The sequence below is a fragment of the Leguminivora glycinivorella genome, chromosome 25 (genome assembly GCF_023078275.1).
Source record: "Leguminivora glycinivorella isolate SPB_JAAS2020 chromosome 25, LegGlyc_1.1, whole genome shotgun sequence".
NCBI classification, from domain to species: Eukaryota; Metazoa; Arthropoda; class Insecta; order Lepidoptera; family Tortricidae; genus Leguminivora; species Leguminivora glycinivorella.
In genome coordinates, this window is record NC_062995.1 from 11956405 (window position 1) to 11972129 (window position 15725).

The following is a 15725-nucleotide window of genomic DNA, read 5'->3' on the forward strand; positions in this document are numbered from 1 at the left end:
ACAATTTTTAGAGTGGAGCAGGATACTGTCTCCGCCTGACAGTCGGGTGTTGATGTTGATGTTGACAGATGACATACAGTTTTTTTTTTTACAAATAACCATAGATTTATATATTGTTAAGCTAGATTGAGTTGTTAGGCCAAAAAGTGTGTCCACATGAGAGGGTAAAGTTGGGGCTGGTGTCCCTCTCGCACTTATTGCCACTGCCAAAATTATTTGAATGACGCATAGATTTAGAATTATTAAACTAGATTGTTTAGTTAGGTCAAAAAGTGTGTCCACATGAGAGGTAATTGTTTGGGCTGGTGTCCCTCTCGCACTTGCTGACAATGTCAACATTATCTAGTGACGTCATCACTGTCATAAATTGGGGATACCAGTCAATTTTCAAAGTTACTACTAAATCTACTAACACCCAATTGAAAGTATTTTTTAATTATACAAATCTTTGATTTACTGGCATCAAAATAATTACATTATAATTATTTTCAAATTTTTTGAAATATATCGAAACCCTAGTTTGAATATAACATTAAAATAAAATAAGAAGTTATAAAGTCAGGTAATATACAGATAAAAATACTACTAATATGGGAACCTCATTAACACTGGCAACACGTGCGAGAGGGACACCAGCCCAAACAATGCCCTCTCATGTGGACCGTTTTCGCTAGTCTGATACGATCGACTTTCTGTTTCAGTAATAAGGTTTAATTTCGTATGGCAAAAAATGTGATTGAGCTGTCCCCTGTAAAGATCTTTGCACTGACAGTAACACAAGTGACATTGACATATTCGACATATCTGTCATAGTTTTTTTTGGACTTGCTTCAGCCGTCGTCAATGCCCCCAAATAGTGTTTTAAGTGCTTACGATGGAGTCGCCGGCTTTACAGGGCACAGAACATGTTTGCAAGAAGTCCAAGGCCTGTGAGGATGTGTGTATAACGGATTTATCGACGATCGCAGTGTCTGTGAAAATGGAGCATTTGCTGGACGATGTGTGCGTCAAGGACGAACCTAGATCCGATGGTGTGTGTATAAACAGTGAGCCATCGAGCTCAGAAGTGAGTGTAAAAGAGGAGTCAGCCAGCGCGTGCGCGGCGGCGGAGCTGTACGCCGGCCACGCGGTGAAGGACGAGCTCGTGCTCGGCCCCGAGCTAGTGGAGCGACACGCATCAGCAGGTATGTTGTCGGCCATTTTGTTAACTCCTCAACCGTGCTGCACGGGTAGCATGGTCGCGCGATAGACGATAAAATATCAGGCCGTCCCTATCGCACAATTAGTAAGTGATTGCGATAGGGACGGCCAGATGTTTTATCATTTATCGCGCGACCATAATTGCCTGCCAGGAACCGGCCGGTAGGCGGTACGGTTGGTTATACCAAATTGTATTTTAATATGGCGTTGACAAAACCATGTAAAAGTCGCCGTCAATAGAACTTGTGAATAATGTAAACAAACCTTGCAGTCAAAATGTCTTTAATTTCCATTGTAACTCATCAGATACTGGCTAAATCCATGTGTTATTTAATCAATTCATATCACATTATGATCCTCAACCTTTAAAATAATAACATTGTGCTAGAATATTGATATTTTATATAATGGTTTGTTTACATTATTGACAATTTCTATTGACAGCGATTTTTTTTAGGGTACAATCTGCAATTATTTTTTTCAGAAAATTGCACTGTTCAACTTTCGTATGAATATCGGTTTTTTAAAGAAACAACACTATTTTGTCTTTAGCTTCCGGTGTGTTTAGCCCGGCACTAATCATTTCCGGTAGCCATTACCTCACATTCTTTTCGCTCTCGATCTAACTTGCGAACGCGTCGCTGCATTAAAATTGCCATTTATTGCTAATTGAATAGTTAAAGTCACATTTTCCCAATAATTATCGTAAAATTAAGTTTAAACTCAGTGCTAGTCACATTATCAAAGTGGACAGGAAGAAAGCTCTGCTCCAAGAACAGTTCTGGGCTCGAGGAGACGGTAAGCCGGGCCCGCACGTGCGCCTTGCATACCAAGGCTGATGGTAAGCGAGCTGAAACCAACCCACTGGAACCTCATGCTAAAAGGTATGTGACATATGCACTGTTTTTTCCCCAGTAAGTGTTTGTTTAAATCTCTAAAATTTCGAGTTATCTTTGTCAATTTCGTCTTAAAGATATTTTATTAAATTACAGTCCGCTCAATTAGTTCATCATTAAACATTTGTTCCTTCGGCCGGATCCGTTGAAAAGTTACCTATTTTTAGTAAAATATCAAATTTGTCGTGTCGTAATATTTTTCTAATAAATTGGTGGGTAAAACTTTAATTCTCGATTCGGTTAATGGCTGACCGGAAGTGTGACTTTTATAGTAGAATTTAGGTTGGTAGCAGTGTGACAGTTCGTTCAATCCGCTCATCTCGTTCGGTCTTAGTCTATGCTTTGGTGTATGGCAACAATTCGGTTGTCATCTCATCTGTCATTGTCAAAGTCAACAAGTTAATTTTATTGAGTAACGTAAACTGTTTATTTATATTTTCGTTCTCGTTTTTCGATAAATCTACAGTGATTATTACGTGAAAAATGTCGGACATTGATGTGAGCAATAGAGACGTTGACATGGATAGGGTTGAACGCAATTACGCGGTTATGCGGTTAGAGTTAATCTTTGATTGTATAGATTTAGAGGGTTATGTCGCGGCCGACTTAAACCCAATAGTTGAAGACTTTCATCGTGCCCAAAAGGCTATAATGAAGAAAACAAAGGATGTAAATACGGAGTTCTCGGTTACTGTCGATTTTGAACAAAAAGTAAAGTCAATCTTGACAAGGTTAAGGAAAGCTGAGCCTGTCATTACAAGCAAACATGAAACTGTTGACAAACAAGATAGTAGTGATAATAATTCAGCGAAGTTACCTAAAATTGTTGTGAAACCATTTGATGGCTCCTTGCACAATTGGTTGTCATTTAAGGAACTCTTTGATTCCTTAATTCATAAAAGGAATATTTCGAACATTGAAAAGCTGCATTATCTTATGACATCGTGTCAAGGTAAGGCTTTAGATTTGATTAAGAATTACCCAATTTCGGACAACAGTTACATGGATGCTTACAATGCTTTAAACAATTTTTACAATAGAAAACGGCAAATTGCCTTTGGGTACTATGAAAAGATTTTACTTTGTGAACAGGTGAAGACCAAGTCTTCAACTGAATTAGAAAAAGTTCATCGTGTTTTTAGAGAAACATTACAAGTGTTAGAAAGGTTCGACTTACCCGATAAAAACTTTATGTTATTTCATCTGTTGTGGGGAAAATTGGACAAGGCGACTCGGGAGGCCTTCCTCCTCGAGTTCAATTCCAATGAAATTCCAAAGTTTGAATTGCTACAAGAGTTTGTTGAAAAACAAGTCCGCGCTCTGGAAGTAACGGAGGTTAAGCCCGTAACAAGTGCCATTAAAGGTAAAGGCAAGGTAACACTAGTTGCCACACAACAAAATATATGTGTTTTCTGTACTGAACTGCATAACTTAGAGAATTGTAAAAAATTTAAAGTTTTAGACACTTCGGAGCGGTTTAAGGTGGTGAAAAACAAGGGCTTGTGTGTTTGTTGTTTCTCCAAAACTCATAAAGTCAAACAATGTCAATCAGATTGTCGGTGCAGTATATGCGGTTGTTCCCACAACACTTTATTACACTTTGGAAAAAGGGAACCGGCTTCGCCAGAGGCTGAACCAGCACCTCAGCCAACGGTGAGCGGTTTAAATAGCAAAGTGACTTTGACGTCGGTCCAAAGTAATGGATTAGTTTTATTTGCTACTGCTCGGGTAGCTGTTCGGGATAGTTCAGGCAATTATCAAATAGCTCGTGCTCTTTTGGACGGTGCTAGTGGTGTCAATTTTATTTCCCATGACTGTGCTCGAAGATTAGGTTTACAGGTAGATGATACTAGCGAGCCAATTACTGGAATTGGACTATCTGAAGTTGCACCTAAGGGTATGTTATCATGCTCTGTTAAACCTATTGGATCAGAAATGGTTAATTTTGACTTCCAAGCGTCAGTGCTTCCAGTTATCTGTCCGGAGCAACCATACTATAGAGTCAATACATCGGAATGGCATCACATTCAAGGTCTACCTCTCGCTGACCCTGACTTTGCGAAGCCGGGCCCAATAGATTTACTCTTAAATGCAGAGATCTTTGCATCTTCCATTTTAAGTGGTAAGAAGGAGGGCCGGAAGGGGCAGTCAAAGGCTTTGGAGACTGTTTTCGGATGGGTTCTGATGGGTGACTGTTATGCCTCTCGTACACAATCTTTCACTAATTGTCGGAAAGATTGTTTTTTCGTGTCGAATGCTTCACAATCAAACTTGTCGCTGTCGTTGGATGATTCTCTTAAAAGGTTCTGGGAACTAGAAAATATTTGTGGTCCGAGTAAACCTATCTTGTCAAAAGAGGATCAACTATGTGAAGATAACTTCCGTGCAAATTATTGTCGCACGAGTGAAGGCCGGTTCGAGGTACCTCTACCTTTCGTCGATCCTTCGAACAAGCCTACCTTTTCGCACACTCGTGAAATTGCAATGCGGAGATTTTTTTCGTTGGAACGCAAGCTTACAAAGCATGCGGATTTTCGTAAAGCTTATGCCTCCTTTATGGAAGAGTATGAGGTCAGTGGTCATATGGAGCAGGTTGCGCCGCCTGTCTCTAGTGTCGGGAATTTTAATTACATCCCACATCATGGTATTTTGCGCCCCGAATCTGTCAGTACACCTCTGAGAGCCGTTTTTGACGCAAGTTGTCGTGACAGCAATGGGATTTCGCTTAATGATACACTACTAGCTGGACCTAAGTTACAAACTAATATTTTTGATGTCCTTACTAGGTTTCGATGGCATAAAATAGTCTTTACGGGTGACATAAAGGCCATGTATCGTCAAATCCTCGTGCCAAACGAGGACGCTGAGTATCAGCGGATATTGTGGCGACCTTCGACTGACGGCCCAGTTAAAGACTATCGTTTGCGGACGGTAACTTATGGTGTGAAATCGGCTCCGTATCAAGCTTTGCGCACAATAGCACAGATAGCGGAGGACACTGCTGACTCCTATCCTGAAGGGTCACAAGTGCTTGGGAGAGACATTTATGTTGATGATGTCGTGACAGGCGCTGACTCTATTGAGCAAGCTTTAAAAATTAGATCAGATTTATCTGAAATTTTGTCGTCGGGTGGGTTCCATTTGAGAAAATGGACCTCCAACCATAAAGGTTTTATCGTTGACCTTCCATCTTCTGAGTTGTATTCGAGTGATTTTAAACATTTTGATGAACTTTCGGATTTGTCCCTTAAAATATTGGGATTGTTATGGCGTCCACAAACAGATTCGTTCCAATTTGAGGTTGCAACACCACGTGATCAGAAATGTACTAAACGTACTATTTTATCGAATATAGCGCGCATATATGACCCGCTAGGATTCTTATGTCCTGTCACGTTTCACGCTAAATATTTAATGCAGGTCTTGTGGTCATCTGGGGTGCAATGGGACGATGATGTTCCAGAAGCAATCACATCAGAATGGATGAAATTTACCGATCAACTTCCGTCGTTGAAATCTGTCGTTATTCCCCGTCGCATCATCCATTCGTTTGTTTCATTACAATTGCATGGATTTTGTGATGTGTCGGAGCGTGGTTACGCTGCTGTCGTCTTCTGTCGTGTCGATGACACACAAGGCTCTACTTTTGTAGAGCTTTGCTGTGCCAAAAGTAAGGTTGCGCCTCTGCGTAAATTATCAATTCCTCGATTGGAACTGCAGGCTGCCGTGTTGTTGGCAGACCTGATGCAGTCAACACAAGAGGCATTAAAACCTCTCTATGTTGTTCAGGAAATATTTGCATGGTCAGACTCGACCGTAACGTTAGCTTGGATCAAGTCGTGCCCTTCACGCTGGAAAACATTTGTTGCAAATCGTGTGAGCCATATCCAGGATCTTGTTGCTCCTGATCGCTGGCGTCACGTCAGTACACACCACAATCCTGCTGATGCAGGATCCAGGGGGTTACTGCCTGAAGATTTGGTAGAGTGTGATATTTGGTGGAAGGGTCCGTCGTGGTTGGTAAAGGAAGAGAAGGATTGGCCTTGCTCACCTTTGCACGATCCAAGCAATGACTGTATTGTAGAGGAACAACGTATTTGTAGCTTACTCGTGACGGCCGATCCTAACTTAATTGATGAAGTCCTTAGCAGGTTCTCCTCGCTTTTCACATTAAAGCGTGTGTTAGCCTACTGTTTCCGTTTTTTACGGTCAGCTAAGGATGGAAAAGTTGTCGGATCTCTACAGTCAGCTGAAACCACTGCAGCTCTCATGTTTTTAGTAAAACATGTGCAGCTCACTTCGTTCAGTGTAGAGATCAATCAATTAAGGGAGGATCGTTTGAACGCATTGCCAAAGGGTTTGCGCAAGCTTTCATTATTCATTGACAGTCAGGGTATTGTCAGGGTGGGCGGTCGCTTGGCAAATTCTCCTATTAAATTTTCTGTCAAACATCCCATTTTATTGCCTCGCTCCCACCGACTCACTATTTTAATAATTGACGAATATCATAAAAGATTTTTACATCCAGGTGCCCAAACTTTACAAAATTTACTTGCGCAAACGTTTTGGATTTTGTCGCCAAAGCGAGCAATTCAGGCAGTGATTGGAGGCTGCGTGAAATGCTTTCGTGCCAATCCCTCTGCGGCATCTCCGCCGCTTATGGGAAATTTGCCTACTTTTCGCGTCTCGCAAATTAAACCTTTTTCGAGTGTCGCCATTGATTATGGAGGACCATTTGATATCGCTTTCGGTCGTGGCCGTGGTGCGAAAACGTACAAAGGTTACATCTGTGTTTTTGTATGTACTAGTACCAAAGCCATTCACATAGAGCTTGCTTCAGAGTTGTCGACAGAAGCTTTCCTCTGTGTTCTTAAACGGTTTGTCGCTCGTCGTGGTCGATGCAGTAACATTGTCTCTGACCAGGGTAGGAATTTTGTGGGCGCTAGTAACTATCTTGGTTCACTCATGAAAGGTGCTGCTGATGCCCAAGAAATTAAATTCTCGTTTAACCCTCCGGGTACGCCTCATTTTAACGGATTAGCTGAAGCCGGGATACGCTCGGTTAAGACTCACCTCGCACGGGTTGTAGGTAATCAAAGGTTAACCTTCGAGGAATTTTATACAATTCTGACTCAGATTGAGTCTATGCTCAACTCTCGTCCATTGACACCTCTTAGCTCGGATCCTAGTGATCTCTCAGCCTTAACTCCAGGCCATTTTTTAACTCTGGAACCGTTGTCGATTGTCCCAGAGGAAAATCTTGTAGATAAAAAAGTAAGTGTCTGTAATCGTTGGAAAATGATACAGAAAATGCATCAAGACTTCTGGCGTAGATGGCACGCTGAGTACGTCCATACTCTACAACAGAGGACTAAATGGAATAAAGTAAATACAAACATTGTCGTGGGTTCCTTGGTCTTGTTGATTAACGAACAAACAAGCCCTTTAAAATGGCCCCTTGGGCGCATCGTTGCTCTACATCCCGGAGTTGACGGTGTCTGTAGAGTGGTCACAATTCAAACTGCTACTGGTCAGTACAGAAGACCAGTTGTGAAGCTGTGTCCTTTACCACTTTCAAATTAACTTTCGTCGTTCTAGTATTATCACTTAGTTTAACATTATAGTTTTTAAGTAGTTTGTCGAACTCTAGCACTATTTGTAGAGTAAATATTGCATATTTAGGTGAGCGGTATGTTCAACTTTCGTATGAATATCGGTTTTTTAAAGAAACAACACTATTTTGTCTTTAGCTTCCGGTGTGTTTAGCCCGGCACTAATCATTTCCGGTAGCCATTACCTCACATTCTTTTCGCTCTCGATCTAACTTGCGAACGCGTCGCTGCATTAAAATTGCCATTTATTGCTAATTGAATAGTTAAAGTCACATTTTCCCAATAATTATCGTAAAATTAAGTTTAAACTCAGTGCTAGTCACATTATCAAAGTGGACAGGAAGAAAGCTCTGCTCCAAGAACAGTTCTGGGCTCGAGGAGACGGTAAGCCGGGCCCGCACGTGCGCCTTGCATACCAAGGCTGATGGTAAGCGAGCTGAAACCAACCCACTGGAACCTCATGCTAAAAGGTATGTGACATATGCACTGTTTTTTCCCCAGTAAGTGTTTGTTTAAATCTCTAAAATTTCGAGTTATCTTTGTCAATTTCGTCTTAAAGATATTTTATTAAATTACAGTCCGCTCAATTAGTTCATCATTAAACATGCACCTTACCCACAACATACAAGGTGCTATCTGCTATAAAAGGATATTGCAGACTTCGCCTTGTACGTTGTTGTCATTGATGGGCTGATTTTTTTTTTTATTAAACTCTTTAACAGGAAAAGTTTCTGTTTCATGACACTAGTTTAGTTAGTGGTGGGCAAACTTTTTTCACTGGGGCCAAAATATGGAGGAATTTTAGAGGCAGGCCAGATTTAGAATAGAATACAATAAACATTTATTCGAGAACATAGGCAAGACAAAATACACATAATAACACCGAGACGAAAGAGAATGAAGTGCCACGAAATGGCCTCATCTCAGCATGTTGCTGGGGACTTGAAGCGCTGTTCTTCTGATGAGACATGAGACCATCAAGTGAGAAAGATTCATGGAGGGCAACAGACAGAAGAAGTGCAAAGCACATACGAGAAAAGTGGTCAAACAGTTCAAAAGAATAAAAGTGAAAACATTACAGGAAAAATAACAACAGACTGTTATCAATATATATAAAGACAATAAAAAAAAAGTCGTACACCAGAATGCACACACACGCGTTCCAATTCACACTAAAAATGCGTTTTTACTACACTGCTGGCCATATCAAACGCTATTTTGAAGGACCGGCGGCAGGCCGGATAAAACCCTTTTGCAGGCTGCACTTTACCCACCACTGTAGACCTAAAGAACCTTCATTAAAGTTAACAGAAAACAAAAACAATTGTAGGAGGTAGGGCATAGCGAATGATATTCTGCTGTGTGGTAGGGCACAGCACAGCGGATATCATCTCGCTCGAATCTAGATCAGCCCAACTGGGGAAGTACCTCCGCCTTACAGAAGACCGCAGCCAAATAACACTAGACCCTACTCATAGTGTTGTGTTCCTGCCGGTGAGTAAAGCTGCCAGAGCTCAATGAGGGTGTAGTGTGCTGGTGACGGAAGGACCTACGGAACTGATTTGTTCCGTCTATTGTCTTTTGAGTTGTCGTCAGCCGAAACCCTCCTTAGAACATGTACACTCTTTTTGCCGTGTACTTGAACACAGCAAAAAGAAGTGTACAAGTTTCTAATGGGTTGGCAACGCCCACGTGACACTCGTTGAGTTGCAGGCGTCCATAGGTGACAGTGACCGCTTTCAATCAAACGGACCCTGTGATTGTTTGCCACCGACGTAGTAACAATTCAATTCAATTCAATTCATTTATTTCAAGGACCAACTGAGATCATTGTTGTTAGTACGCAATTACATAATAATTAAATATATGGTTAGTATTCTACAAAACTAAATTTTCTATCAATGTCATTACAAAATTAGAATAAATAAATTAATTGAAAACCATGGAAGCGAAATTAAATCAAATATAACTAAAATAAATGTCAGTAAAACAATATTAGTAACGATGTGTTGTTATTGAGTTGTGTATTGTGTAATAATATTGCACAAATCAGAGTTTTGAATGATTCACGGTTATTTTCATTAGACTTATATTGACGGGATATAGACCGTGATTACCTTTTTGATTTTTGTCGTGCTTCCGATATGTCGACGCAGTTGCATGCATCATGATCACGGAAAACTGACGAAGGCGGGTGGATGTCAAAGTTGCATAGACAGCGCGCGATCTGCCCTCCTTCGCGCGAAAAAGGTAATCACGGTCTATATCTATATTTTGACGACCGGTCTGGCCTAGCGCGTAGTGACGCTGCCTGCTACGCCACGGTCCCGGGGTTCGAATCCCGGTAAGGGCATTTATTTGTGTGATGAGCACAGATATTTGTTCCTGAGTCATGGATGTTTTCTATGTATATAAGTATTTGTACAAGTATATTATATATATTAATTTATCGTTGTCTGAGTACCTGCAACACAAGCCATCATGCGTTTACCGTGGGACTCAGTCAATCTGTGTAAGAATGTCCTCTAATATTTATTTATTTAATATTTCCATCCCGGTCAATATAATTCTATTTGCACAAATATTTCAACTGCCACTGGTTTCAGCTTCCGACGGGGCGATCGTAATAGTGCGGCAGTCATGTGTCCCTCGGAGACCGTTCCTGCGGGACTGCTCCGTGAGGCTGGAGCGCCTCGCTGTGGAGACTCTGCTCACCGGCATGTGCAGCACAGACCGGGACATGGCATCAGGTAAACATTTATATACATACATACAGTCAAGTGCAAAAATACGTATCGAAATAATCGTCTCATAAATATGGTACCTACTACGCTCTTATTACACCGGACTAAGGACATATTTTTGAGTAAGATGTGTACACCCATATTTTTACACTTGACTGTACAGTCACGCCCGTTTCCCAGAGGGGTAGGCAGAGATCACGGATTTCCATTTACTACGATCCTGACAAACCACTTTCGCTTGACACACTTTCATAACGTTTCTCATACACGCTCGTCGGTTTCGTGTACTTCTCACCTGGCCTTTTTGCAATATTTCCCCGATTTGATCTAGAAAAGTTCGCCTAGGTTTTCCACTTGCAACATTTATATAATACTAGCTTTTGCCCGCGGCTTCGCTCGCGTTAGAAAGAGACATAAAGTAGCCTATGTCACTCTCCTTCCCTTCAACTATCTCCACTTAAAAAATCACTTCAATTTGTCGCTCCGTTTTACCGTGAAAGACGGACAAACAAACAGAAACACACACTTTCTCATTTATAATATTAGTATGGATTTGAATTATATGGTTTTGACTCTTGGAGTATTTAAGACTCTAGTCTTACAAATTGAAATAATTATACTCTGTGTTAAAAAAACACATTGTTCAATCAGCTTGAAAAGCCAGGTAGGAAATAGTCGAGAACGTTTGTATAGAGAACTAGCTATTGCCCGCGGCTTCGCTCGCGTTAGAAAGAGACAAAAAGTAGCCTATGTCACTCTCAATCCTTTCAACTATCTCCACTTAAAAAATCACGTCTATTCGTAGCTCCGTTTTACCGTGAAAGACGGACAAACAAACAGACACACACACTTTCCCATTTATAATATTAGTATTGATTGACCCCTTCCGTTCCGACTTAAATTCAATACCACTATAAGGTCTGTGTAAGGCACTGGTCCCACCGGGAGCTAGTAAGCTATGAGCTATCGGCTATAACAGCCATACTCAAAAATGTGCTCCGCGGTGCCCTAGGGCTCTGCAAAACCTCTCTGGGGGCTCCGTGTGAATTTTGGTTGACTGATATGCGACTTCAACTCTCTTTCATATAACCAAAGATTCCCCAATTGTAAAAATAAAAACAGTTCCATGTAATACCTCACATTAGAATCTAGTGATTAGATTTTACTATTATGATTAAGACTTATTAAAATAAAGGTTGCTATAAACTATTTTATTTTTTTATTTAATTTAAGGGTTCTGTCAGATATTTTGCTTTCCAAAAAGGTTCCATGGGAAAATAAGTTTGAGAACCGCTGGGCTATAAAAACGGACAAAGATAATCACTCCGGTGTATTTAAATAAAAGAGACACGGCGATATTGATAGCTCACCGCTGGGCGAGTAGCTATAAACATCGCCGTGTCTCTTTTATTTACAGTGAGTGATTATCTTTTGTCTCGCGGTGGTAAAGTTTAGTAAAATAAACCAATTTTTGTTGCAGGACAAACTCCACAGGAGAAATCGAGTGGAGGAACCGACACCTACAGATGTGCGCACTGTAAATATACGACGGTTAAGAAACTGCGCTTAATTAAGCATTTGAGTAAACACACCAGTGAGAGGCCGCACAGGTGTGACCAGTGTAACTATGCTTGCAACTCCAATGATAATATGAAAGCTCAAAAGCCCTTTAAGTGTGACCAGTGTAACTACGCTACCAGCTATCAAACTCATTTAAAAGCTCATCTGATGACACACACTGGTGACAAGAGAATACACATTGGTGAAAAGCGCTACAAATGTGACCATTGTAGTTTTACTAGCAAGGCCAAGGATTACATGAAAATTCATATCAGAATTCATACTGGGGAAAAGCCCTTTAAATGTGACCTGTGTGACTACGCTAGCGGCCGAAAGAGCACTTTGCGAGTACATATGAGGACACACACTGGTGACAAGCCATATAAATGTAACCGATGCAACTACGCTTTCACCCAAAGAAAAGATTTACAAGCTCATGTATCGAAACACACTGGTATGAAGCCTTTTAGATGTGATCTGTGTAGTTTTGCTACTGCCCACGAGCGTTCTATTGCAAGACATAGAATGATGCACAATAAGCCAAACAGGCATGACCAGGGTATCGATGTTAGCAGCCAGATAAGGCATTTGCAACGTCATGAGAGAATACACATTGGTGAAAAGCTATATAAATGTGACCAGTGTAGCTATACTTGCAAGGCAAAGGATTATATGAAAATTCATATCAGAATTCATACTGGGGAAAAGCCCTTTAAATGTGACCTGTGTGACTACGCTAGCTGCCGAAAGAGTACTTTGCGAGTACATATAAAGACACACACTGGTGATAAGCCATACAAATGTAACCGGTGCAACTACGCTTGCTACCAAAAAAAAGATTTACAAGCTCATGTATCGAAACACACTGGTATAAAGCCTTTTAGATGTGATATGTGTAGTTTTGCTACTGCCCACGAGCGTTCTATTGCAAGACATATAATGATGCACAATGAGCCAAACATGAGTGGCCCGTGCAGCAATACTTGCAGTTCCGAGAGTAGTATGAAGCACACTGGCGAAAAGCCATTTAAATGTGACCTTTGTAACTACGCTACCTGGTATAAAACTAAATTAAAAAGTCATTTTAGGACACACACTGGAGACAAGCCATATAAATGTAACCAGTGTAGCTTTACTTGCAAGGCTAAGGATTATATGAAAGTTCATATTAGAATTCATACTGGGGAAAAGCCCTTTAAATGTGACCTGTGTGACTACGCTAGCTGCCGAAAGAGTAATTTGCGAGTACATATAAAGACACACACTGGTGATAAGCCATACAAATGTAACCGATGCAACTACGCTTGCTACCAAAAAAAAGATTTACAAGCTCATGTATCGAAACACACTGGTATGAAGCCTTTTAGATGTGATATGTGTAGTTTTGCTACTGCCCACGAGCGTTCTATTACAAGACATAGAATGACGCACAATAAGCCAAACATGAGTGGCCCGTGCAGCAATACTTGCAGTTCCGAGAGTAGTATGAAGCACACTGGCGAAAAGCCATTTAAATGTGACCTTTGTAACTACGCTACCTGGTATAAAACTAAATTAAAAGGTCATTTTAGGACACACACTGGAGACAAGCCATATAAATGTAACCAGTGTAGCTTTACTTGCAAGGCTAAGGATTATATGAAAGTTCATGTCAGAATTCATACTGGGGAAAAGCCATTTAAATGTGACCTGTGTGACTACGCTAGCCGCCGAAAGAGTACTTTGCGAGTTCATTTGAGGACACACACTGGTGACAAGCCATATAACTGTAACCGGTGCAACTACGCTTGCTACCAAAAAAAAGATTTACAAGCTCATGTATCGAAACACACTGGTATGAAGCCTTTTAGATGTGATCTGTGTAGTTTTGCTACTGCCCACGAGCGTTCTATTGCAAGACATAGAATGATGCACAATAAGCCAAACAGGCGTGACCAGGATAGCGATGTTAGCAGCCAGATAAGGCATTTGCAACGTCATGACTCATGAGAGAATGGTGATTGGTGAAAAGCTATATAAATGTGACCAGTGTAGCTATACTTGCAAGGCCAAGGATTATATGAAAATTCATATCAGAATTCATACTGGGGAAAAGCCCTTTAAATGTGACCTGTGTGGCTACGCTAGCTGCCGAAAGAGTACTTTGCAAGTACATATGAAGACACACACTGGTGACAAGCCATATAACTGTAACCGGTGCAACTACGCTTGCTACCAAAAAAAAGATTTACAAGCTCATGTATCGAAACACACTGGTATAAAGCCTTTTAGATGTGATCTGTGTAGTTTTGCTACTGCCCACGAGCGTTCTATTGCAAGACATAGAATGACGCACAATAAGCCAATCAGGCGTGACCAAGGTTCGTAGCCATATGCACACTGCACAAACTTACGCAACTTCTAGAGTTAGCGTGGAGAATTTATTCTTAAATCTGCTGTTTCTTTTATATTCGATATTCTAGTTGATTATACTCTACGTTCGTTGATTACATACAGTCAACCAATTGGAACCCTAGGTCCTACAACCATGTCAAAATGACAAGCAGTAAGAGATTTCTTACAATCTGATTTATAACGTCACTATGACATAGTTGTACAGTGGCCTAGGGTTCCAATTGGTTGACTGTATGTGTGAAGTGTTAGTGTATTATCATAGTCCACACAGATTACTAGCAATTCGTAATCCCCATTACAAAGATAAGGCTTTAGGTATCTTATCAATTGTCAATCATACAAACTGGGCTGGAACTAAAGTCGATAAGGCTATAGTTTGTTACCAATTATAAGAAAACCAGCCCTTATTGCCTGAAATACGGTAGTGACATTGACATTGGCAACTGACATTCGCTTTGTAGTAATAAGAAATAATTTTGACATGTAAGAAATTTATAGCCTCTTGCCGCCCAATGTGCAATGGGATGTACATTTGGGTTCATTAGAATTCTAACTTTCATGTGAATAAATAAAGTTACATTTCTTTTGTCTCTAAAATTTTTCGAACAACTGAAACTCAAATTAAAATGCAACTAGGATCAAAATTCTCTAGATTTTTTTTGTATGGTGGGCGTTACGAGGAAGTGTAGTGTAATTTTTCATGAAATAAATAAATCTAAATCTATATTTTTTTGACATCATCATCAACGTTTTTCATTGTCGCCCCTTTATTATCCATTACTCCCTTGGGAACAACATAGTACATTATTCTTCAGTGCACGTAGACGCAATGAGACCTTTAAACAGCAAATGTGATGAAAAAGGTAGTTCAGTCTCATTAATCTTCAAATGCTTTTATTTATTAAGTTTGTTATGGCGTTATTCATAAAGCCGAATTAGCTAATTCGTCGTGTTGTAAATGAAATCGACGTTTTATTTATGTATTTCCGAGAAAGGCATAGAATACAAATTATTGTCTTCGGTAGCGAGATAGTTACTCATGAAATAAAATTATGGAAACGGATTATATCGTCTAGTTACCCGTTGATCACGAACGGTGTATAGTGTTCGAAAAGTGTATGTATTGTAAATTAATTATACGCGATGCGATCCGTTTCTATAGTCACACACACACACACACGCGAACGCACGCACGCACGCACACGCGCATAAAAGTGATAATGTAATAGGGTGAATCAACTTTTCTTTGCCAGCAAAATTACGCATACTTCGACTACATGTGGTAGTAGATATTTTGATAATGTAAGTTACCATTATTA

General features: G+C 40.4%; 2 protein-coding genes across 2 annotated transcripts; both read left to right on the forward strand.

The window, feature by feature from the left end:
- Positions 1–844: 844 nt before the first annotated feature.
- Positions 845–12181, forward strand: LOC125239547 (zinc finger protein egl-43-like). Its single transcript, XM_048147162.1, has 4 exons — positions 845–1184; positions 10315–10458; positions 11933–12108; positions 12173–12181. Exons 1-4 carry the CDS (start codon positions 875–877, stop codon positions 12179–12181), a joined length of 639 nt encoding a protein of 212 aa, XP_048003119.1. The 5' UTR covers positions 845–874.
- LOC125239229 (zinc finger protein 260-like) lies at positions 12119–15565 on the forward strand. Its single transcript, XM_048146760.1, has one exon. It carries the CDS (start codon positions 12181–12183, stop codon positions 13999–14001), a length of 1821 nt encoding a protein of 606 aa, XP_048002717.1. The 5' UTR covers positions 12119–12180; the 3' UTR covers positions 14002–15565.
- The last annotated feature ends 160 nt before the right edge of the window (positions 15566–15725 follow it).

Bases quoted from the DNA above. Each gene is read 5' to 3' on its own strand.
- LOC125239547 (XM_048147162.1), top strand. From the start codon at position 875: ATGGAGTCGCCGGCTTTACAGGGCACAGAACATGTTTGCAAGAAGTCC. The intron at 1,185-10,314 runs GTATGTTGTCGG...CACTGGTTTCAG, and splicing joins GGAGCGACACGCATCAGCAG to CTTCCGACGGGGCGATCGTA. The intron at 10,459-11,932 runs GTAAACATTTAT...TTTTTGTTGCAG, and splicing joins AGACCGGGACATGGCATCAG to GACAAACTCCACAGGAGAAA.
- LOC125239229 (XM_048146760.1), top strand. From the start codon at position 12,181: ATGACACACACTGGTGACAAGAGAATACACATTGGTGAAAAGCGCTAC.